Consider the following 23386-nt stretch of genomic DNA (forward strand, 5'->3'; position numbering starts at 1 on the left):
AGGAGGAAGGAGAGAAAGGAAGGAAGGAGAGAAAGGAGAGGAAGAAAGGTGAAAGGGAGAGGAGAGAAAGGAAAAGAAGAAAGGAAAAGAAAAAAGGAGAGAAAAGGACGAATTTTTGTGCCATTAAGCATTAACTTGGAGAACTTTTAATAGGTGGGTTTGATGAGGCTCCCCAAACCACTTGAAGAACAGATTATTATCCTAGAGGTTCAAAATAACTCTGTGCAAAATGTTCCCTTTGAGTCATCCCAAACTGGAGAGGACGCACTTACCTTCTTGAAAGGGAAGACCTGGCCTTGGAGCAGAGACATTTCTCTCTGAACGGGAAAATGCATCTTGTTATACACACGCGCTCAAATCTATCTGTGAAAATCCATCTTTGGCTCTTTCGGTAGCCAGTGAACGCCTCTGGTCCCTTTTGGCTGCACCAGTTGAACGCCACGCTTAATGTCTCTGCCGAGTTTTGTTTAGACCTGTCCTGCCGTATGTACAGGGGCTTCCAGACAGCAACGCAGATTCCCATTTTTCTAATTTTCCTCCACCATAATCATTCTGGGATGTGATTGCACAAAAGCTGAAAGGGCAGGTTGCCCCCCAGTGGCTAAAGGCAGATCTTGCAAGGTCAGGAAAGGGAAGGTAAAAAGATTTCCATCCCAAGGAAAGAATACGGAATAACAAGAGTTGGAAGGGACCTTGGAGGTCTTCTAGCCTGACCCCCTGCTCAGGCAGGAGACCCTATTACACCATTTCAGACCAATTGCGGTCCGGTCTCTTCTTAAAAACGGATCTGAAACGTTGCCGCGTGCTCAACTGAGCCGATTAGCAAAAAGAATTTAAAATCCACGCCCGACTGTTGGGCCGACAACACAGGAGTAAATAAAAGCAATGTTTATTAGCTGATGCTTATTACAGCCTTGAAATAAAATTGGACGGAGGGAGCTAAAATATATTTCAGCTTTTACGGCAAGAAAAGATGGGCGTCTATTTATTTTTTTTTTCGGAAAGAAAGCCCAAATTCCAAACCTATGCAATTCAAAGGTGCACAAATCAAATCACTCGGAAAGGAGAACGATCAAGCGACCAAGAACAAGTTCTAGTGGAAGTGTGTGGGGGAGGGAATCAGAAGACAGTGCAGAGGAGGTGCGAAGCTGCACAACTATTTGTGGGCGTCACGAGAGAGAGAAAAAAAATGAGGTATTACAGCCTATCCCACCTCCCACCCCTTGAAAACCGACAAGAACTAACCTGAGCATGGAAAACCCCCCCACACACAATGTCGCAGCATTGAAAAGATCCACACACGATCCCCAAGCTCGGAGAGCCAGGCCACCATAAAACCAGTTCCAAGAAGCCATTTTGGTTTTTTTTATTTGGGTAGCTTTTTTTTTTTTTTAAGACACAGGTGTGATGCTTCAAATGAGGACCTAACACCCCGGGCTGGGGGGGGGGATGAGACAGGTTAACACCCACCCAAGGAACAATTCTACAACTTTCTCTCTTTGTTTGGTGCACGGGGGAGGAGGGGGCCTGACAGCCAGCCCCCACATCTCCCTGGGGTATGGGGAGAGAAAAAACAGAGTTAAAATAACATTTTTGAAAAGGTCGCAGCTAAAAAGGAATCCAGAGCCAAATTAAGTGCACAAATAATAGCTGTCTCTCCCCTACCGGTAACTCAAGCTGAGTTCCCAAGACCGGTAACTCAAGCTGAGTTCCCAAGACCGGTAACTCAAGCTGAGTTCCCAAGACCGAAAGGGAACGCTTTTTAGTCTTCAAGCTTCGAGTCCTTTGGAAGGACTGAGCAGACAGGGAAGGTGACTGGATCAAAGCTTCCACCGGTCACTTTGTTCCTGGCTCTCTGTGGGCCACATCTACCCCACTGGGACCCAACCCTGTCCTTCCCACTATTGGGGGGCGGCCCATCATCCTAGGTAGCACAGCAACAGAAGTGAGGCACTCAGTTCAAAAAGGCTGACCTCTCTTGCCAAGCCAGGTAGGGAGGATCAGGGAGAAAGACGCCACACCGGCCTTTGCCAAATTCAAATTTGCATCAAGCCAACCAATTCCATCACTTGCGCAGGCTGGATTGTCACCCCCACCCGTGACAGAGAGAGAGAGACACACACACAGAGAGAGAGCAGACCCCATTTGCTTTGGCAGTCCCGAGTCTCCACTTTCGGCAAAGAGAAGGAGACTCAGGTGGAGGACGAGAAGAAGCCTTTGGAGAGGAGGCGGAAGGATGCGTGTGACGGGGGAATGTCGGAGGTAGGTTTTAAAGACAATCTTAGAAAAATCAGGCACATTACAAGTATAATATTACACAAAAACCCTATTCCAGAAAAAAAAAATGCCTCTCCTTCAGCAAGCGGAGTCTTGCAGAAAACTTAGCCACTGGAGGGGAGGGAAAACAAGGAATGGGGACGGAGTTTTTTTTTTAAAAAAAAAAGAAAGAAAAAAGCATCACTTGCTAGCAAGACCAAATCCTCAAATTGGGGGCAAAGGAGAGGAAAAAACTGAAAGAAGAAGGGAAAAAAACCCGCTTTTTGTTCCTGCAAGAGAAGTTCAGCTCCCCGAATCCCCTCGGACCAGGAAGCAGCAGAGTTGAAGAAAAAGTTTGTGGAAGAGACATGGTTGACTCCAGATCCAAAATTTTTTAAAGAAACTTATTTGGGAGTAATCCCAAAGCTTTAGAGCAGGGGTGTCCAACCTTGACAGTCTGTGGACTTCAATTCCCAGAATCCCCCAGCCAGCTAGCACTTGGGGAATTCTGGGAGTTGAGGTCCACAGGTCTTACAAGTTGCCAAGGCTGGACAGCCCTGCTTTAGAGTCAGCACACACTCGAACGTTGCCTGACTCCAAACAACCTTCAGCTTTTTTCTGAAAACAAAAGAAATGCCACCCTCCAAGTCTTCCACACAACTTAACGCAACCCTGCAGACTCCCCGAATGAAGAGATTTAACGCCAGTGTGTTTAAAAAGCCCGATACGGCTTTAAATGCTCACACACCGACACACGCACAAATGGACCTCTCGAGGAAGAAAGCATCTTGAAATCCACCGTCGCAGGGATCGATGCGTGTGGGATGGGTACCCATACTTTAGGAATTTGGTAAATGAAGAGGACTAGGCGATGGATACGCTCTCTTCTCCCGGATCTAAACCGAAGATGATTCTCCTCAACGGCCCTGATTTGGCCAAAATCTGAGATGATCGTTTTGGAACAAGGCAAACTGAGATACTTTGCGGTGGGTGCTTGCTTGTGCCAAGCCTTGGGGATGCTTTTGATTTGGGTTCCCCTGCCGCCCACGAAGCTCTCAAAGGCTGCTAAGGTGCCCCTTTTAAACCACGTTGGTGGTGGGGAAAGAAAGGTTTCTTACAGGGACGAAGGAACAAGCCGAGTTTAGAAGCTTTGGGGGTCACAGACCACTGCAATGGGGCCGAAAAGAAGGAAGCAGATGGAAAAACCAGCAAAAAAACCCCCCATTCTTTCTTTTGTTTTCCTTCCGGTCTTGCTCGCACAGAGCCCTCCAGCTGGGGTATTAGTCCAAAACCTTGTGGTGATCCTCAGCTTATCGTGGATGCTGGATTATTATTATTATTATTTTTGAGAAAAGGGTCTCAAAATTCTTAGGTGAAGGGGGAAGAGAAGGGATTCTAAGTCCCGACTGCCAGGGAGGAGGCAGGGGGACCGACAGAAGGAGAGGCAGTGAGGCAGGGTGTGTGTGTGTGTGTGCGTATGTGTGTGTGTGCATGTGCGCGCGCGTGCGGACGAGTGATCCAACCAATAAGGGAGACACTGACCCAAAGTGGGAGGCAGCAGCAGGAGAAAGATTAAAACCCCAAGAGAAAGACTGGACAAGGGAACGGTTCTCTTCCAAGACTGAAATGCAATTTCAGGAGGCGTTCTGGTTCTGGAAGATCGAGGCTTTCTCCTTCAGCAAATCCAGGCAGAGATGACAGCTCCAGCTCCCTGCGAGGAGAAAAGCATTTTCCTGTTCAAACTAGTGACAGTAAAAAAAAAAAAAAAAAACCACGGCTGGGTACACAACAGTCCTCGGTTTATGGCCATAATGGAGCCCAACATTTCTGCCAACAAATTTGTCGAGTGAGCTTTGTCCCATTTTGCGACTCTGTTCTGGCCGCAGTTGTTTAAGGGAGTCACTGCAGGGGTTAAAAGTTGGTCGCGCATGGTTTTGTTAAGCGAACCTGGCTTCCTCGCTGACTTTGCTTGTCATAAGGTTGCAAAAAGGGATCACACGAACTGTCATAAAGGTGAGTCAGCTATCAAGCGTCTGAATATAAATCAGGTGACCATGGAGATGCTGCAACGGTCGTAAGTGTGAAAAAGGGTTGCAAATCCCTTTTTTTTTCAGTGCTGTTAACTTCAGTCACTAAACAAACTGTTGTTGTAATAATAATAATAAAGTTGGAAGGGACCTTGGAGGTCATCTAGTCCAACCCCCTGCTCAGGCAGGAAATCCTATACCAATGGTGGCGAACCTATGTAATAGTGACTTAGGCCTCTTTCCCCTTTCTCTGATTATTCCCATTCCTTTTAGTTTCTCAGGTCAGATCTGAAGCTTATGGATGGTAAATCATAGAGTCATTGGCCTGGAAGGGACCTTGGAGGTCTTCTAGTCCAGGGGTAGGCAACCTTGGCTCTTTTATGACTGGTGGACTTCAACTCCCAGAATTCCTGAGCCAGCCTGGCTCAGCTTGGAAACCTCTCCCTTTCCCCTCAGTGTGGCTGGCTCAGGAATTCTGGGAGTGGAAGTCCATGAGTCCTAAAAGAGCCAAGGTTGTCTAGCCCTGGTCTAGTCCAACCCGCTGCCCAAGGCAGGAGTCCTTATACCATGCCAGACAACCCGAGTCTTTTCTTGAAAACCTACGGTGATGGAGCGCCCACAGTTCCAAGTGGTAAGCTGTTCCACTGATTAATCTTCAGGAAATAGCAAGTAAGCCAGTTTAGGACTCTCTTGAGATGAGCAAATCATTACTGCCAGGTTGGCATCGACATGTCAGATTCTCGGACAGAGGTCGTCACCTCCTCCGACTAATGTTTAATTGGAGATGTAAAGATTAATTCCAGGAACTTCTAAATGGGACAATGCATTGGCTCACATCCTGTGGGCCTCTGCAATGGAGCCCGTCTGGTTGTGTGGGTCCCCTCCTTGTTAGAAGACCAGTTGCAAGAGAAGAGAAAACACACGCAGAGAGACTTTCTCTGCAACTCTTAAGTTAACTACAGCCTGAGTGTGAGATTCTCTTTGTGAGGTCAAAATGACATGGACTGTTTGAAATTAACACGGGCTGGAAGGATCCTCCCAAAGCCCTGAGTCAGCTCCTGCTCTGGAAACAAGAGAGCTTGCTACAAGCCACCTTTTGCCTTGTCATGATAAACGAAGGGTTGGCAACTTTTAAAGCTGGCAGCTTTTGCTTGTGTGTATGTACGTGCATGTACGCGTACATATGTGCTAATTTTGAACTTCCTTCCCTTTTTAAATTTCCTTCCATTTTTAAAATCTTTCCTTCCTTCCTTCTTTTAAATTCCTTCCTTCCTTTTTAAAATTAATTCCTTCCTCCCTTTTTTAAATTCCTTCCCTCCTTCCTGCCTCTTTCCCTCCCTCCCTTCCTTTCATTTTATCTTAATTTATATGCTGCCATTGCTCCAATAAGATGATTCTGGGCATCTCGAAATCCCTGAGGTTTCACGACAGGCCAAAAATCTTGTTAAGTTGGAGGCTAAAACAAGATTTGGGGCTTTAAAATGTTATTTGTTACATAACATTCAGGCGCTGGCCATTTCATCTTGAAGCATCACAGGCACCCTTCATAGAACTGGTCTCTAACCTGCCACCCCAAGGTGTCTTCACATTTTGATTTTAAAAAGAGAAGGAGCCAGAGTAGTGAGCTATAAGCTGGATCTTCCTGATGAGCTGGACCACCAATTTCATCCTGGGCAGCCAGGGGAGGGAAGGAAGAAGATCAAGGCGAAGGAAGCAGGTTGCTTTATAACTGTGGGCTGCATAACCCTTCACAACTCCAAAATCTCACCCAGGTGAAAGGTGAGGGGGGGGGGACAAGAGTGGGAGCAGAATCGCACTCACCTTCCGGCGGTTCTGACATAGGTGGAGTGAGGCAGTACATGTGATAACCACGGTCACAATCGTCACAGAACAGCAGCTGGTCCTGAGGAAGATGGGGAGAAGGCAATGAAGAAGAATACTGCTTAACCCCACCTCCTTTTGGACTGGAGAAAACAGCATCCAGAGGACTTAAGTACTTCTTTTCTTTTTATGAACCCCGAAACGTGACATTTCCCGGCATGCAAAAGACCCCATACTTGGAAGGCTCTCTAGAATGACCAGACCAGGGTTGGGACTCGGCGGGTGAGATTCGAAGAGCCTGTTTTGAGTTCAAGGCAACTGTTTTCAATTTAAGAGGGGTTGTTTTCCCCCCCTGCCAAAAAGTTCCACGTAATTAATAAACTTATACACTTATAAGTGTTAAGCTCCACGTAATCAATACACTTACACACTTATTGTTCATAGCACAATATTCACCCAGAAGCAAATTATGCAGCTGCACTCAATCCTCCAACATCCTACGCTGGCTTCATTTTTAGTAGCCCAGCATGAATCTAGCCACTGAGTTTATGATTTTACGTACAACAAAAACCCAGAAAATGAGTTCTCAAGAGTGAGTTTAAAGGAAAGGGCTTTGTGTACATTTTGAAACAGGCTGCAAACAAGAGAGCAATCCAAATTTGAGGATTCAAATTCAGATCTCATCTTGGTTTCCAGGAGGATCCATCACAAGAAGCAGGCTTCAAAGGATCCAGTATCAGAGGGGGAGAGCTCAAGTCCAAAGGAGAAGGGGGGAGGAGGGCTGTCCCCAAAAGGAAGAAGGCATAACTAAGGAGATTAAATTCCAACCTGAATCAGATCAGCCTCTGGGGACAAGATGTGTTTCACTTTGAGAGCGGGCAACTAAATTTCACTTTTGATGTGTGCCGTTGTGCCCACAGTAAAAAAATGACAATAAAGGTTATCTTATCTTATCTTATCTTATCTTATCTTATCTTATCTTATCTTATCTTATCTTAGAAGAGAAAGGGAAAAAAGCACACTCACATCGTTCTCAGAGGTCCCACAGATGTTACAGCACTTGCATTCAATACACTGCCAGCGGTAGGTCTTCACGGCAGCCATCATGACTGGGGTGAACTGCAAGCAAGATGGGTGCCCTGGAGAGGTGAGAGAAAGCAGCAACATTCAGACAGACCACTCCACCCTAGGACAGGCAGGTGAGCTATTTGCAGGGGGACAGCTAAGGCAAAAGAGCCCCCACCCCAGTCCTTTTCTCAAGGGTTCCCAAGGGCTCGCGTACCTGATCGCCCACAGTCCGAGCACGAAACCAGCTCTTCGGGTTGACCCGTCTTCTTGTTGATCTTTGAGTCTCCCAGACAAAAGTCGCAGTAGTTATTGGGCAGGGCCAAACCGTCGGGACCCTTCTTGGCTATGGGAGTAGAAGGGGTTTGTCTTTCAAAGCACAGCAGAGGCAGAGAAATCCCAAACAAACACACACACACACACCCCGTCCCAAAATGGGCAAATCCTGCACGGAAAACTTTGGGTGGCATAACTTGAGAGATCAGCAACCCCACTTGGGCTCAGCGAGTTTCCTAACACAGGCACTCACTGCAAATTATTATTATTATTTTTTAACCTCGGAAAGTCACCTGGGTGCAGTTCCCTCCTGCCACCACTCAAACCACTGTAGCTAAGCCCGTTTCTAACCGCGGTTGGGTAATTGTAGCCTGGCAAGTTCTCCTTGTTGGAGGTGTGGGGGCACCGTGATCGGCTCTGAAAATGGAAGGGTGGGTAAACTGGCCGAGGAGGAAGAGACGCCCCTCTCGAGAGAAGACTCCCATTGACAAGCAGAATTGGGCAACAGAGCTCAAGCCCTTTTGGAGTTTGGCAACTGCAGGTTGAGTCAAAACAAGAGGCCCAGCAAGGAGCTGGGGAAGGAGGGAGAGAGTGGATGTGTGACGAGGGGGACGAATGCAACCTGACAGTAAGACTGTTCCATAATCTCCATTATGCAAGGACCAGCAGGGCCACACAAAGGTCCTGCCCTGATTCGCGGGGACCAGGCTGAGCAGCGGCGTAGAAAACAGGCACTGGGGGACTTGCACCCAACTCCGACCAAGTCAAAGGGAGGGACGGAAGCTCTCTGCAGCTTACTTTTCTGCTCCTCCGATCTCTGGGAGACGGGCGTGGGGGGCTGGGAGTCCTCCTTCTCTTCCCCTTCTTCTTCCGCCAGGTGACAGTGAGCGTAGTGGTAGCTCAGGCCGGGACGATTCTTGTAGCGTTTCCCACAGACTGAACGAGGAAAGGATCAGAAGGGAACACTGAGAGGCAAGCCGGCTGTAAAAGAGCACCCTCCCACGTCCCTTCTCCGCAGACCCCACCAGTGGGCTATTCCTCACCCAAAGGCCACCCCACAGCACATGGCCTGCTTCCCCAAACAGGCACTCCTCAATTTACCACCGCTCACTCAAAGCGATGACAGGCCTCCCCAGAGCTACCAATGAGCTCTTTTTGGAGTTACAACAGTTGCACACCCCAGCCTGCAGTCCCACAATCACATTTTGGGCACATTTTAGCAACTGGCACCACTTTTGCAGCAACTGCGATGGTGACATATTTTTGGGGGGGGGGGCTGGGTTTTCAGTTTTTCTTCTGCTTCCCAGCCCAAAAAAAAGGGGGGGGGGCTATTGGGGAAAATAGATTCGCTTAACAAGACTGTTGCATTCGCTCAATGACTGTAATTGCAAGCGATCGTAACTTTGAATCCAGTCACCCGATGCTTCGAATGACTACCGTAACGGCTTAACGGCTGTAATTCCGGGCTCAGTTAAGGTTGTAAGTAGAGGACTGCTGCTATGGAGCAGAAGGGGTGTCTACAGTTGCACAGAGCTGGTCGCAAGATGACATGTTCTCTCTTTTCAGAGCAAAACTCAGCTACACCCAAGCTCTGCCTGTAACTTTGTCTTAAGGTAGGAGTTCCCACACCCCCTTGGGGTGCGAATCGACATTCCAGGGGGTGCGTAAAACTTGGGCTTTCCAAAATTACAGTGTATATGCATAATTGGTTGCTGTTATTTCAAACTTTTGCAAGGGGTGCGAGAATATATCAGAAGCGTTCTTGGGGTGCAGGGTATAGAAAAGGTTGGGAACCCCTGTCTTAAGGGTGAACTGCCAAGGTAGCTCATTCAGGGCCACAAACAAAAAAACAGCCACTTGCCACAATCATGGCATGACCAACACTCCCCACCCTAACCAAGTGTTGCAAACAAGCCATAGAGTGCAGGTAGACAAGGAGTGATGAAATTCAACCCTCTGGTTTTCATGAAACAGAGGTCTGAAATTCAACGGATGTTATCTTTATGTCCAAAAAGCAAAGGTTAAAGCTATTCAATGGACAGCGAGGACATTTTTCTACCCTTCCACATGTGGAGGATAATGTGTCTTGAAAAAACAAAAATCATGTTTACACAAGACTCCACCCTTTGCTCAGTTCCTCACAGATCCCAGGTATGACCCTGATTTGCCCACCTCCTTTCCCAAATCCAGCCTTCCCTGGACGTTCTTTTGCATAAATATCCCCGTTCCAGACTTTATTGTAATTAAGCCTTCTCATAGTTAAAAGACTTGCACACTTTTTCAATCTGCCCCGATTCCACTTTTTGTTCTCTTCCCTATGACAAATTTTGACTCATGTGGTGCTTGGGATACGAAGCCACCTCCTGTACCTCTATACAGCCTTGTGCTTTCTAACGTACAGTATTGGTGCCAGATTAAGCCCAGCCTGGCAAATGACCTCGCAAAAGCTAAACACTGGTTAATGCATTTTCGCATTAGCTGCGACTTCAATGCCAGCCACAAAAAATAGTTCCCTCTTTTCCACCCAGCAGATTCTTTAGATAATGCTCTAAAACAGTGGTTCTCAACCTTTTTAATGCCGCGACCCCCAACTGGTCGTAAGTCGAGGACTACTCAACCGGTCGTAAGTCGAGGACTACTCAACCGGTGCAGCACCGTTTGCAGAATGGGACTTTTGGCGGGCTCAGCAGGGCAGAGACAGCCTGGACAATTCCTATTGGCTTTTGAAAGCCAATAGAATTAGACTCTATTCAAGAGAGTCTATTCTATTGGCTTTCAAAAGCCAATAGAATAAAAGGGAGTAGCACAGCTAAGGAAAAGGGGGAAAAAAATGGCGGACTGCGTTGTTTGGCGACCCCTGTGAAATGGTCGTTCGACCCCAAATGGGGTCCCAACCCACAGGTTGAGAACCACTGCTCTAAAACTAGCTCCCTATTATGGGAAAAAAAGGAAGAGACAAACCAACACAATCACTCTTTGACTCTGATCATCAAAGGAAAGGTGAGTGTTGGTGGAATTCAGGGATTAAAAGGGTAGGAATATGCCTGCCTCGTACTGCTGAATTACAATTCTCCGCATCCATCATCAAGGCCATCCAAGGAGCGTTAGCGACATCAGTGAGTCCACAATTATATTTACAGCAGGGATCTCCAAACTTCACAACTTTAAGACTTGTGGACTTCAACGCCCAGAATTCCTCAGCCAGCCCGTGCCATGAATTCTGGGAGTTGAAGTACACAAGTCTTAAAAATTGCCAAGTTTGGAAATGCCTGCTCTACAGAAAGAGGATTTAGCTGCTCTTGACAGAATGTACCCTCCTCACTGCTTACTGCCTTTCTCTGCAAACTCTTGGAAGACAGAAGATCTGACAAAACTGTTTCCTAGCTTTCGAACGTGCCAGGAACATAAGGGAAGGAGAACAAATAATCCATCCTCTTCTTTGCGGCTAAAATTAATCCCCCAAACAATATGTCCTAAATCTGGAAACAGCTCAGGCCAGGAACAAGAAAACAGACCATATTTAGAAGGAAGCAGTAGAGAAGCTGGCAGGAGGGAAGCGGAGGATAAAAAGAAACAAATCCTTTGAGCTATGCAGGTCTCATACTCGTGTTTCTGTATGCACACAGGAATGCGTGTCTGTATGTGTGTGAATGTCCAGGAAATCTAATTTGCCAAGAGGAAAAAAGTCACAGCCCTCTTAAGGGTTGTGTAAACCCAGCTGATTAAGTAGGAACCTGAGCTAGCAAGCCCTGCTCTACGCAGCTACTAGAGTCAGCAACCAAAATGGATACGGAAAAAGTTCTGGCTCAGAACATCTGCTGGTGGGAAAGGAAACCCCAGCCTTTTCCTTCAAATTTACAAATTTATCCTGATTATTGCATTTCTGTGATCAAGGATTTGTCTCTCGTCATTATCTACAGTTGGACTCAGGCTTAGAACTGTCTTTCTTTGTCAGGGAGAAAGTCAGCAGGGCTGGTTATACACCCAGAGTCTACCAGAATTGAGCATCTCCATTTTTGCACCGAGGGAATCCAACAGATTATCTAGGATCACCTTGGCTGCTGAGGTCTAGCAAATAGCTCAGAGGTCGCCTAATGAAGGGAATGAATACCGAAGATTCAAACCTTGGGCTATTATTAACAGAATTTACAAAATCTGAAGACCTTTTGCCCCGTTCCTGTGCTAACAAGTCTTCTCAGCTGGAGAAGGCAAAGTCCCAACTCAGGTGCTCCCCCCACTCCATGGGGCATGGGCCAGCAGGGAAGAGGCCAGGAGAAAAACAATCCTCTCTCTTAATGCCAGTTAATTGGTATATTAAACAGAATTTACAGATTCTAGCAACAAGGAAAGTAAATGCAAGCCTTTCAACATCCAACATCTCACAGAGCAGATTTGGAAATGCAGCTGATTTGAACGACGCTGGGGATTTTTGCCACAGCCAGTTATGCTAGACAACAGTGTTTCTTTAAGACATGTGGACTTCAGCTCCCAGAATTCCCCAGAAACCACCTTCCCTTTGGCCTTACTTTGCCCAGCTTGGCACTATCTCGAATCTGTCCTCTGCTAGACCAGTGGTTCTCAACCAGTTGTAAGTCGAGGACTACTCAACCGGTCGTAAGTCGAGGACTACTCAACTGGTGCAGCACCGTTTGCAGAATGGGACTTTTGGCGGGCTCAGCAGGGCAGAGACAGCCTGGACAATTCCTATTGGCTTTGGAAAGCCAATAGAATTAGACTCTATTCAAGAGAGTCTCTTCTATTGGCTTTCAAAAGCCAATAGAATAAAAGGGAGTAGCACAGCTAAGGAAAAGGGAGAAAAAATGGTGGACTGCGTTGTTTGGCGACCCCTGTGAAATGGTCCTTCGACCCCAAATGGGGTCCCGACCCACAGATTGAGAACCACTGTGCTAGACCAAGATGAAAATGTTGAATTCTCAATTCAACGCTCACCCCCACACTTCAAAAGAATTTGTATCTTTCCCAAACACACGCACAAATGCATGTTTCCCCCTCGGTATGTCACATACATAAAACCAAAGTAGGTGTCATCGGAAGGGAGGGATTTTTGGCACTCTGCGTGAGAAGACCCGCTTTTTTAAAAAAAGGAAGGAAAAAAAAAAAGAAGAGTTTTTAAAACTAACATTTCAGAAGAACAAGGTCAGGAGGAAATTAAACAGTAAGACAGAAAGAATGGAATACCTCGGTCAGGAGGTTTCGAGGTATGCTTTTGTTTGTAACTATCTGAAATACAGAAAAGAGAATGAGAGAAAGGTGAAGGCAATCTATAAAGGTCACGCACATCACATGCACACAGTCAGCTATATAGAGCGATTAAAAAGAAGGAGAGAAAAACAAAAGCTCACCGGTGTTATTTCAAATCAAGAGGGGTAGTATAAAATTCTCACAGGAGAGTAAAGGAGGAGAGAAAGAAAAGTAAGTAATTTCAAAAACTCGTGATTTTCCCTTTGGGAAAGGTCTTGCCAATCACCCTTCTCTCCCAATTTTTCCATCAATCACTGAGGTTTCATGGGGATTGTTGTTGTTGTTTTTGCAGAATTGGTGTGCAGGGTCAAAGGTCAAAAAGTTGTGAAATGTGGAACCGGAGGAGACCCTGTCCACCACAACTCTGGGGGGTCTGCATGCGAAGCGCAAAACACGATTCCCAATAGCGAAAAAGAATTCCAGGGTGAAACAGCTTCTACTTCCTTGTGCAATCCCAGGACCCTCCAGAAGAAATGGAGTTGGGACTTTTCCCAGAATTCCACTACTGGGACAGAGAAAGGAACAGCGACGACCCCAGCTGAGAATGCCAAGTGAATCCGTTTCCGAGATGCTCTCTTAGGGAGCCGACTTCAAGCAGCAGCAGAGAAGGTGGCCAATGCTGCGTGTCTCTGCCGCTCACTGAACTCATCGGGCAAAACTGAAAAACTTGCCATTTTCTGAAGCTGGGTAAAGAAATGTTATCCCCTTCACACTGTGTGATGAATGAAGTATTTCAGCTCTCCCCAAACAGCCCCTGGCACAGTGCAGGATTAACAGGGGGGCCAAGTAAAAGGAGGTGGGGCGTACCCCCACCAGGGCATTGTCACACAGCCCCATCCTAACACCAGGAGCTGTTCCCAGACTAGACACCAGTAAAACCAAGAAGCTGTTTCCTATAACCTGGCTCGCCTTCTTACTCACTGTCACATGCGTACGGTTTGTCTCTGTCTTCCAAAATGGCGGCATCCAACTTTTTCCGAGCACTCCCAACTCCTTTACCCTATAAGGAAATTAGATTTAAAAAAAATAAACTGACGGCACAGGAAGAGTTAGGCTTTCTTTCTGGTTTGAGGAAAAAGTGAAATTCAAGATGGCTGGGTTTAAAGACTTAAATCTCAAGATATTGCTGTTCTATTCCCGCAATTCAAACAAACAGAAGTGAAGCATGACACTGTGACTAGCACAGTTACGGTCGTTGAGCTTTCCTCATGTCGCGACCACTCTGCCTAGTAGCAGAGTTGTCGGTCCCAATTAAGCGAGGACTACCTGCATGTAGGTTGTTAATTCTGCTCATCAAATTAGGAAAATGTGTAGAGCAATGCTGCCACCCAGTGAAAGATATTTGTAACCATCTTAAAATGGTTACAATGGGGTTATTCATTTCTCTAAAGCACTGTAAGATCTTTTTCAGATGGCAGGTAACAGTATCTTAGATTAACCACGACTCTCAGAATTTGATTTTTATGCGCTCAGAGTGACACCTGCACCCAGCCAATGGCTTCTACTCAAAATATCTGCCTCCTCAGCATCTTTTGGGACACTTTAGCTATCCCCTTGCCTAAATTGCCCTTACTCTGTATTAGAGGAGCCTCTGTAAGATCCAACAAGCCCACAGAATTTGAAACGGAGGAAAGTTTTAAGGGGGGGGGCACATTAACCCATACCTTGGCCTTCCCTTTGCCTCGTCGTTTTGGGGTGTCTTCCTCGTAGTCCTCATCATCCAGATCATCCAAGAAATCATCGGGTTCCAGAATTCGCTGAAACAGAAAGAAAAGGATGCAAAAAAAAAAAAAAAAGCGATGAGGGGAGGATGTTTGGTTTATCCAAGGAATGTTCCTGCTAAATCATAGCTCTGTGGGTGTCAGGTTCTGTGACGAGCTGATTGATAAACAGCCCCCCCTTGTCTCGTCACACATCGATAGCTTTGCTGTAAGAACTAGGCAAGCGCAGCGCAAAAATCCGCAGTTGTGCAGGACGAATGCTAAGAGCAACAATGTTCTTGCTCAATCAGGGACCATTCTCAATGCAGATTCTGAATCCAAAGGCAGGTACAGCCTGAATGATAAATAGAGAGGACTTAAATAGGACCCAGGATATTGCCACTACATCTCTTTTTTTGTATCATCTAACAAATATTTTATGCTCTCTCAAATATATGATGGAACCAACTATTTATAAGCTGTGTTTGTCCTTATTTCACCTAGTGCAGGGGTAGGCAACCTTGGCCCCCTCATGACTGGTGGACTTCAGCTCCCAGAATTCCTGAGCCAGCCTGGCTCAGCTTGGAAACCTCTCCCTTTCCCCTCAGCATGGCTGGCTCAGGGATTCTGGGAGTTGAAGTCCACAAGTCATGAAAGACTTGTTGTTGCCCACCCCTGACCTAGGGCCTCAATGGTCCAATCCTTGTCCAAGAGCTCTATATCTCTTTGCAGTGAATTTTAATGATCGGCGTGAAGCAAGGGTAAAGGAGTCTAAAAACAAGCTCTGGTTTCTCTACAGGACCCCAGTCCACAGGACACAGAAAGGAGTGAGGGGTGATCCATTTCTAATCCTTCTCCCAACTGGAGATCCATGACCCTATTCTCCAGGGGAAGAGGCCAGAGATGGTTACTATACAGCCCTCACCCTGGGATGCAAGAGTTGCCTGACAGGGAGATATATAGTTAATAAATAAAATACAAATGATTGATTCTTGGCAGCTTTGTATTATTATGCTTGTTTTTTTTATTTTACTTTTAATTTTCCTTGCAGGCCAGAGCCACTTGTTGAGTTGGGTGGCAATAAGAAAGAAGGGAGGAAGGATAGACAGGTAGGGTAGGGTAGGGTAGGAAAGGAAAGGAAGGGAAAGAAAAGGGAAGGAGGAAAGGAAGTTAGAAGGAGGGGAGGGAAGGGGAAAGGAAAGGAGAAAAAGAAAGGAAAGGAGGGAAGGAAAGGAAAGGAAATGAAGAGAAAGGAAAGGAAAGGTAAGGAAAGGTAAGGAAAGGAAGGGAAAGGAAAGGAAAGGAAGGGAAAGGAAACAAAAGGAAAGGTAAGGAAGGGAAAGGAAAGGAAAGGAAAGGAAGGAAAACGAAGGGAAAGGAAAGGAAAGGAAGGGAAAGGAAGGGAAAGGAAACGAAAGGAAAGGAAAGGGAAAGGGAGAACAGTATGTTCTATAAATGAGCATCTTTCAAAGGAAAGATGTCTTATTTTACCACAGGCTGCCATTCTCTACCCTACCTTCCGGGTGCGGCTATTGGCAACAGGGAACTCGCTGAGGCTGTCTTCGTCAGTACGAGGGTCAGGCAAGCTGCGTTTCTCAAGGGGGTCTGTCCTTAAGAGGGCCTCCAAGCTGCTGCCATCTTGAGAGATTAGGCCTTCTTTCTTTAGGGCCTGCTCAGTGTCTGCCAAAAACAGAGGTTTCACTGTCTTAAAGCCATTAAGACAAAGAATCTAAACTTTACCAATAAAGATAATATTTGTAATTCAGGGTTGAAATAAAGGGTCCTTGCTGCTCTCTGAGCTTGGTTGTTTTCTTGCAGACATTTCATGCCCAAACTAGGGAACATCACCAGCGCTAGTACACCGGCACTGCTGCTATTATCTAGTTTGGGTCATGAAACGTCGGCAAGAAAACAGCCAGGCTCAGAGAGCACCAATGACCTTACAGTCCTCCTCCTCCTCCCTTCTAGCACTGATGATGTTACCTAGTTGGGTCATGAAACGTCCGCAAGAAAACAACTAAGCTCAGGGAGCACCAAGGACTTCTCAATCTAAACGTCCATTAACTTGGCCAAATAACCTAAGAAAAGTCTGACAGGCATCACAGGCCAATGCAGAAATCCACTAGGTCCTAACACGAGAACGATATGATCTCCTCTGCCACCTTGAACGTTGATCTGCATGGAATTCTTAGTTGCAACCTGACATTTTTTTAAAATGTCTGGCTGTCCTGTTGGCCCATTAGTACGCAAGTAACAGGATACAAAGCTACTTTTCTACGGCTGAGTTAGAACTACAGAGTTCCCGTCCTCAGATAGGCCATCCACCTGTGATGGGGCACGTTTCAAATTACTCTGGAATTTGCCTGGGCAATTACAAATTCTGTCCTGTCTGCCTGAACGATCACTTCTGCCAGGTGAAAGCCCTTGTTATGATTCATCTGTAAAGATAGAAATTTTAAAACTTTGTATAATGCAGACAAGGCAAACCTGGTTTAACGGTAGGAAAAGAAAGTCTTGGATCCTCTGGCGGATGAGAACGGCGTTTCTTCCGCCAGCGTCGAGCTGGATAGGAATAGAGCTGGCCAGATGCCAAACCTTCCAACAACAGGGAAAAAAAGGAAATCAAAGTATGTTTAATTATTCTATTTATGTATAAAGTTCGGGTGAAAGTGTGTGTGTGTGTGTGTGTGTGTAAAACTTTTATATACAAAGTTAGGCAAAGTTTATGGCAAACTTTTCCGGTTTGGGGTATTGAACACTTCCGGCAGCTCTCTTTGCAGGAATCATTAAGTTTGCCAGAGTTACTTGATAGTGAGATGGGCAGGATATAAATTTAATAAATAAAATAAAAGAGCATTTTTAGTCTATACCAGGCACTAATTCACACTGATGTCACTGAAACCCCCCACAAATATATACATACATATCTTATCAAATATAAATCAGTCTGTTCTGCGTTTCGCTCCAATCTAGGAGCATGTTTTGCAGGCAGACGTCACATACTGTGAGCACTATACTTTCAAAATTTGTGGCTGGCAAAGAGTTAGCGGGAGACTAGTATAGCTATTTCAGGCTCATTAGCCCTCATCAGCTAGTCACACCCTTCAGGGATTCGAACCTGGGCAGCTGGCATGTAATACAGCTGCCTAACATGCCAGCTGCCCAGGTCACGCAATTGACATCCTGAGGAGAGCCCAGGTCTTCATAGAACGTCCAGTTGCCTCACCTGGTCCCCTGTGCCGCTTCTCCATCCAAATGTAGCAATTACTCTGTGCCACCCCAGTCTGCGAATCCAGGAACGGTAATCGAACGCTCCTCTCGGCACACAGTCGGGCGTTGTAATTGTGGCACTGCTCCATTGCATCCTTGTAGTACTGTTCACCAAGGCTAGGACAAAAGATTGGGATGGACATCATTAATGAAATGTCTTTCTGTAGTACAAGGGTGTGCATGGGTTTTTTGGGGGGAATGGGTTTGGAGAATGTTTTGATATAAAGGCTGGAAGTAAAATTCAGCAAAATTGTTATTTGGTTTCATTTAATAATTACAACTCAGTTGAATATGGCTGGCCCCAACCCTTCTGTAATTTTCTCTTTCACAATGAAAAGTACAAACCAGCGCCAGCTTTTGGGAGAATCTGCATTCAGCCTTGGGGATTCTGATTGTGTATCCCTGTCTGAATTACTTCCTTGGAAGGGCCTAAATGGGTTTGTACGTAACATAAAGCTAATTTTTTTTAAAAGCATGATTTATTGTTGAAGCTATAATATCTTTATTCACTTGGCTGTAAGTATATCACATTATCGCTTAGTCTGATGATGAACCTGCCTCCATTTAATCCAGGAAACTATGGATGGATGATCTCATTTCCTAAGCATTACAAGAAGCCATCCCTAGCAGGGTAGATCTTTTGACAGATTGCAAATATTGTATTTCATTCCCACAGCTGGTCCTTCGCAGATATTGTCATAATTAAATGCGAAGAGGCTGGTTTGAAATTCAAATTATAAGCATGGATTTAAGCTTTTCTTTTCAGAACAAAAGAAGCACCTGGGAAGCTGGTATTTTATATACAGCAACTGTCTTTCAATCTAGTAAATTCACTGAAGAAAGAAAATGCCCAATTCTATTCAATAAATCCAACAGCAGACGCTTGGGTGGAAACTAAGAGAAAAGAATGCAGAAATATCTAAGTGTACACCGCTTGCATTTTTCCCTTGTTCTTAAAAAAACCGGTGGTGCAGCAGCAATGAACTCTCTCTAATTGAACAGTCTATAATTATAGTAATTTCAGTGTTTTAAAAAAAACACTAAAAAAGCTAAAGGGGGGTACAGAAAACAATGCAACTTGCTGGGAAGAAAATAATGTTACAACTTTGGAAATAATGTTACAACTTTGCTGTCTGGGAAAGAAACCAAAGAGAAGGAGAGAAAATTAAGTAGTGAAATGAGAATCCCACTATGTTTACAGTGTGTTATACTCAGTCTTGATAATAAAATATCTATTGAAACAGCTCAAATAAATTTAGAAACACAAGTCAACATTAAGAAATGACCTTGGTTCAGGACACACAATTTCTTCAACAGCAGCACAGTTTTGTTCTGAAATTTGGGATAAAACACGAAGCTCCTGGTTTAACCATCTCTACCGCAATTCTTCACAGCATTCAAAAATAACTGAGCAGGTTGCCCAAATTTCCACTAAGTCTAGGATTCTGACAATTTCAATTCTTCTCCTAAGGCCAAAATGCATCGAGTCTATACCTTTCTATGGGTAAAACGCTGCCCTCCAACTTTGTCCCTCTATCTGCTTCCACGTGGTAAGTTTTTATTTCTCTCAAATATCTCCAGTCCACCCATCTGTTTCATGGGTTGGAGTTTTTCTATATCCTGCCTTCTTCATCCCAAACAAATTCCCCTAAAAAGCAGTGGATGGAACGTTATGATTGTTTGCCTCACATGGAAAATATACAGCATCCCCTCGTCCAATTTGATCTTTGAAGATGGAGTACCAATGTTATTATACTTAACTCTTTCCTTTCCCTAATCAAGTCAGGAACATTTGAGGGCTGTGGGAGATCCAGAAGCTATATATTCTCACAACACAACTTGCAACTTCCTAACGCTTTTTCACTGGAAATAAGCTCTCCCAAATCAATTTTAAACTGGTTATTTCAAACGGAAAGAATGAGCATGTAAGTTTTATTTTTAAGACAGCTACTCTCATCTATCTTCCTATTGCCTGTACAAGTTGCAACTGCAAAAAGTCGACTTACAATAGTTCATTTAGTGACCATTTGAAAATACAACGGCACTGAAAAAAAAAATAACTTAGGCCGTTTTTCACAGCCGTTGCAGCATCCCCACGGCCAACGATCAACATTCAGACACTTGGCAACTGGCATGAACTTATGGCAGTTGCAGTATCCTGGGGTCACGCGATCCCCTTTTGCGACCTTTGGACAAGCAAAGTCAGTGGTGAAGCCAGATTCACTTAACAACCATGTGACTAACTTAACTGCGGTAACTGACTTAGCAATGGTGGCAAGAATGGTCAAAAAACAGGGCAAAACGCACTTAATCGACTCACTTAGCAGTGGAGATTTTGGGCTCCCTTGTGGGGAGGATTACCTGTACTACAGGTAGTCCTTGACTTACAACAGTTTGTTCAGGGACTGTCCAAAGTTACAATGCTCCTGAAAAAAGTGACTTATGCCCATTTTTCAAAGTTACGGCCTTTGCAGCAGCCCCATGATTAAAATTCAGCCGCTTGGCAACTGACTCATACTTATGACGGTTGCAGCCTCCCGGAGTCGCATGATCCCCTTTTGCGACCTACTGACAAGCAAAGTCAACGGGGGAGCCAGATTTACTTAACAACCGGGTTTACTAACTTACCAACTACGTTTCACTTAAGAACCGTAGCAAGGAAAGTCGTAAAATGGGGCAAAATTCAATTAATTTCTCACTTAGCAGAAATTTTGGGCTCAGTTGTGGTCGTAAGTCGAGGACTCCCTGTATGAACCCCAATATATATATTCTTTATTGCTATAAGCCTTTTTTCTTATATCCCGGAGCTCATCATTTTATTTGACTGACTTTAAATGTCCACACCTGGGATTCCAATATTTAAATTTATTAAAGACATACATACATACATACATACATACATACAAACAAACAAACATACAAACATACATATTATATATATATCCAAATTTCTTTTTCTGACAAAGATATATATATATATATCTTATATATATATATATAAGATATATATATATATCTTTGTCAGAAAAAGAAATATATATTTTAAAGGCTCCTCTTTTCACCCTTGCAGAGAGAATCTCCTTTTCCAAAGGCTGCACTTTTTCCTTCTCCGACCCTTTGCTTCTTTCCTCTAAAGCTTTGTACATTCTTTAAAAAAAAAAAAAAACAGGGAAAAAAACCCTCTTTTATTTTCCCATTTTGTGGGGTGCCTAGAAAAGAAATTCAGGATTTTGAGCTTTTTTAGGGGGGGTGGGAGGGCTTATTTTCTCCAAAAAGCGATCGCAGATTTGATCATTCCCCCCCCCCCCCAACACCCACACTTTCCTTGAGAAGTTTGCCAGGAAGACAGACAGCAAGGGCTGGCTTGGGATGATGGGAGTTGTGGTCCAACATACCAAGTTGGAGAAGATGCTCCCTAAAACTTAAATCTCTCCATTTCCCCCTTTTTCTCTTTGCTCTCCCCCTCCCAGTTTTCCCTTCAGAAACCAACCCAACTATATATATATATACACGTATTAAAGGATATTTTTTCCCGCCTCCACAAGTTCCTCTCACCATCTACTGTATTTCATTCAAGCCGTTTTTTTGAGGGGGGCATTTTTCTCTGTCCCCTCAGAAGCTTCATAATTGGGGTTCGGGTATTTTTTTTTTAAAAGGCTTTTTTTTTTCCTTTTTAAAAAGCTCCTCCCCATCTTTAAAAGGCATCTTGAGGTGGCCGGACGAGTTTTTTTTCCCCCCCCTCACGTACCTCACTTCTGAAACTTTAAGGTGGGAGATACTTTTGCTTTCTTGCCGCTCCCCCCAAACATATATATATATATATATATTTATATATATCTGTATACTCCGCCCGGAAGATTTTGTCGGACGGAGTGGGAGAATAACCCACTTTTTAAAGATACCGCTTCAGTCCTAAGCAATGAGCAGAGGAGAAAAAAAATAAGAGTCAATAGCTAACCCCTCTCCTTCCATTATCCTGTCAGGAACACCCCCGCGAGCGGAATGGAATCTTCCCCAACAAACCCTCCTGCGCGTACTTCGCCAAGGTTCGGGTTGTACCATTACAAGCAAAAGGGAGGAAAGGGGGGGGAAAGAGGGACAGTTCCACTCACAGCTTCACCACATTCTGTACCACCGCCGCCATCTTCCCCTCTGCCGCCTGTAGCCGCGAAGCACGCAAGGACGCATGCGCCGAGTGCCCGTTCGCGCTGACTCCAGCGACCGCTCTCCATGAAACCTTCCGATCAGGTTCGAAGACAGCGCATGCGTCCTGGCCTCAACCCTTCCTCACGCTCCAGGGAAAGAGAGGCAACGACTCCCACGCTCTTCCCGCTGCGGGAGCTGGCAGGCTCAAAGGACGCGCAGGCGCAAAGGAAGCAGAGTGGCCGTCCGTACAAAAAAATTCCATTTACATGTGTTGCGCATGCGTGAGAAGTGCCGGGAAATCATCGTGGCTTGACAGAGAATTGAATTTTCGATTCAAGCCAGGCACATTGGCTGAGGAATTCTGGGAGTTGAAGTTCACAAGTCATAAAAGGGCCAAGTTTGAAGACCCCTGGCCTAGAAAATAAAAATACTAAGAATTTTAAATGGTTTTCTTTTGCAAATCCATATTTATAAATAGGTGTAAATAAACTTACATTTATTACTTACGTTTAATTGTGGGCTTAATGACTACACTTGGGGGCCAGAATTTCTGTTGCTAAGCAAGGAGATGGTTAAGCGAACTGCACCCAGTTTTATGGTGATTTTTGCCCTGGTTGCTAAGTGAACCACTGCAGTTGTTAAGCGAATCATGCAGTCATTAAGTGAATCCAGCTTCCCCAAGTGTGATCTTCCTAGCCATGTGAGCTTGGGACACTACAACCATCATAAACTCGTGTCTGTTGCCAAGCACCTGAATTTTGATCACGTCTGTAGGGAATGCTACGATGGTCATAAGTGTGAGGACTTGTTGCAAGTCACTTTTTCCAGTCCCGTTGTAACATTGAACAGTCGCTAAAACGAATGGTTGTAAGTCAAGGACTACCTACATGCAAATATACATTTGTGCATACTACTTGTGTTAAAGAATTAGGATCAAATGCACACTGAGCTATAGGACAATTGTACTCCCATGCATGTTTTAAGTCTTGCTGCCGTGGCTGTTTGGCTCCGGGCAGGACAGCGAGGTCATTAAACAGCATTTTCCTGCTTTTAAGTGGCACTTTCAGCCTCATTAAGCTTGGAAAGAGCTATCATTTTAAGCCAGAAGGTGGCAGACAATTGTCAAAATAAATCTGGTCCCCTGCTAAAATTATGGTAGTGGAGCTGTGCTAGGCTAAGGCAGAGGTTCTCAATGTGTGGTTTGAGGTCGCCTGGGGGTCTCCAAGACCCTTTCAGTGAGGTCAGCCAAGATAAACAAAAATACATACAGGTAGTCGGCTTACAACAGTTCACTTAGTGACAGTTTGAAGTTACAACAGCATTGAAAAAAGGGACTGATGCCCATTGCAGCATCCCCACGGTCACGTGGTTTACATTCGGATGCTTGACGACTCACATTTATGATGGTTGCTAGTGTCCCAGGGTCACGTGATCCCTTTTTGCAACTTTGGGGGTGGGTTTCGCACCTACGACCATTGTGGCATCCCAGTTGTGGTTTTATCGCTCAGTTGACTCTGCGTCTCCCAGAAACTCTAATGATGGTCAATCACATAATAGTAGTAG

At 45.1% G+C, this 23386-nt stretch overlaps 1 protein-coding gene across 4 annotated transcripts; it reads right to left on the bottom strand.

The window, feature by feature from the left end:
* Positions 1–872: 872 nt before the first annotated feature.
* Positions 873–22109, bottom strand: DPF2 (double PHD fingers 2). Of its 4 annotated transcripts, none has more exons than XM_039366310.1 (12): positions 21790–22109; positions 17634–17794; positions 16895–17002; positions 15924–16087; positions 14372–14464; positions 13629–13707; positions 12645–12686; positions 8244–8381; positions 7387–7515; positions 7131–7243; positions 6105–6186; positions 873–3967 (listed from the first exon to the last, which is right to left on the bottom strand). In XM_039366310.1, the coding sequence occupies exons 1-12, from the start codon at positions 21819–21821 to the stop codon at positions 3891–3893; spliced, it is 1218 nt and encodes a 405-aa protein (XP_039222244.1). In that variant the 5' UTR covers positions 21822–22109; the 3' UTR covers positions 873–3890. The 4 variants fall into 4 exon arrangements, with proteins under 4 accessions (XP_039222244.1, XP_039222242.1, XP_039222247.1 ...); XM_039366308.1 differs by lacking the exon at positions 21790–22109 and adding an exon at positions 21636–21775; XM_039366313.1 differs by lacking the exon at positions 12645–12686 and having other exon boundaries at positions 21790–22087.
* Between the last annotated feature and the right edge of the window lie 1277 nt (positions 22110–23386).

The sequence above is a fragment of the Crotalus tigris genome, unplaced genomic scaffold (assembly GCF_016545835.1).
Source record: "Crotalus tigris isolate CLP2741 ecotype Arizona unplaced genomic scaffold, ASM1654583v1 scf7180000020245.1906669, whole genome shotgun sequence".
Lineage (NCBI taxonomy): Eukaryota > Metazoa > Chordata > Lepidosauria > Squamata > Viperidae > Crotalus > Crotalus tigris.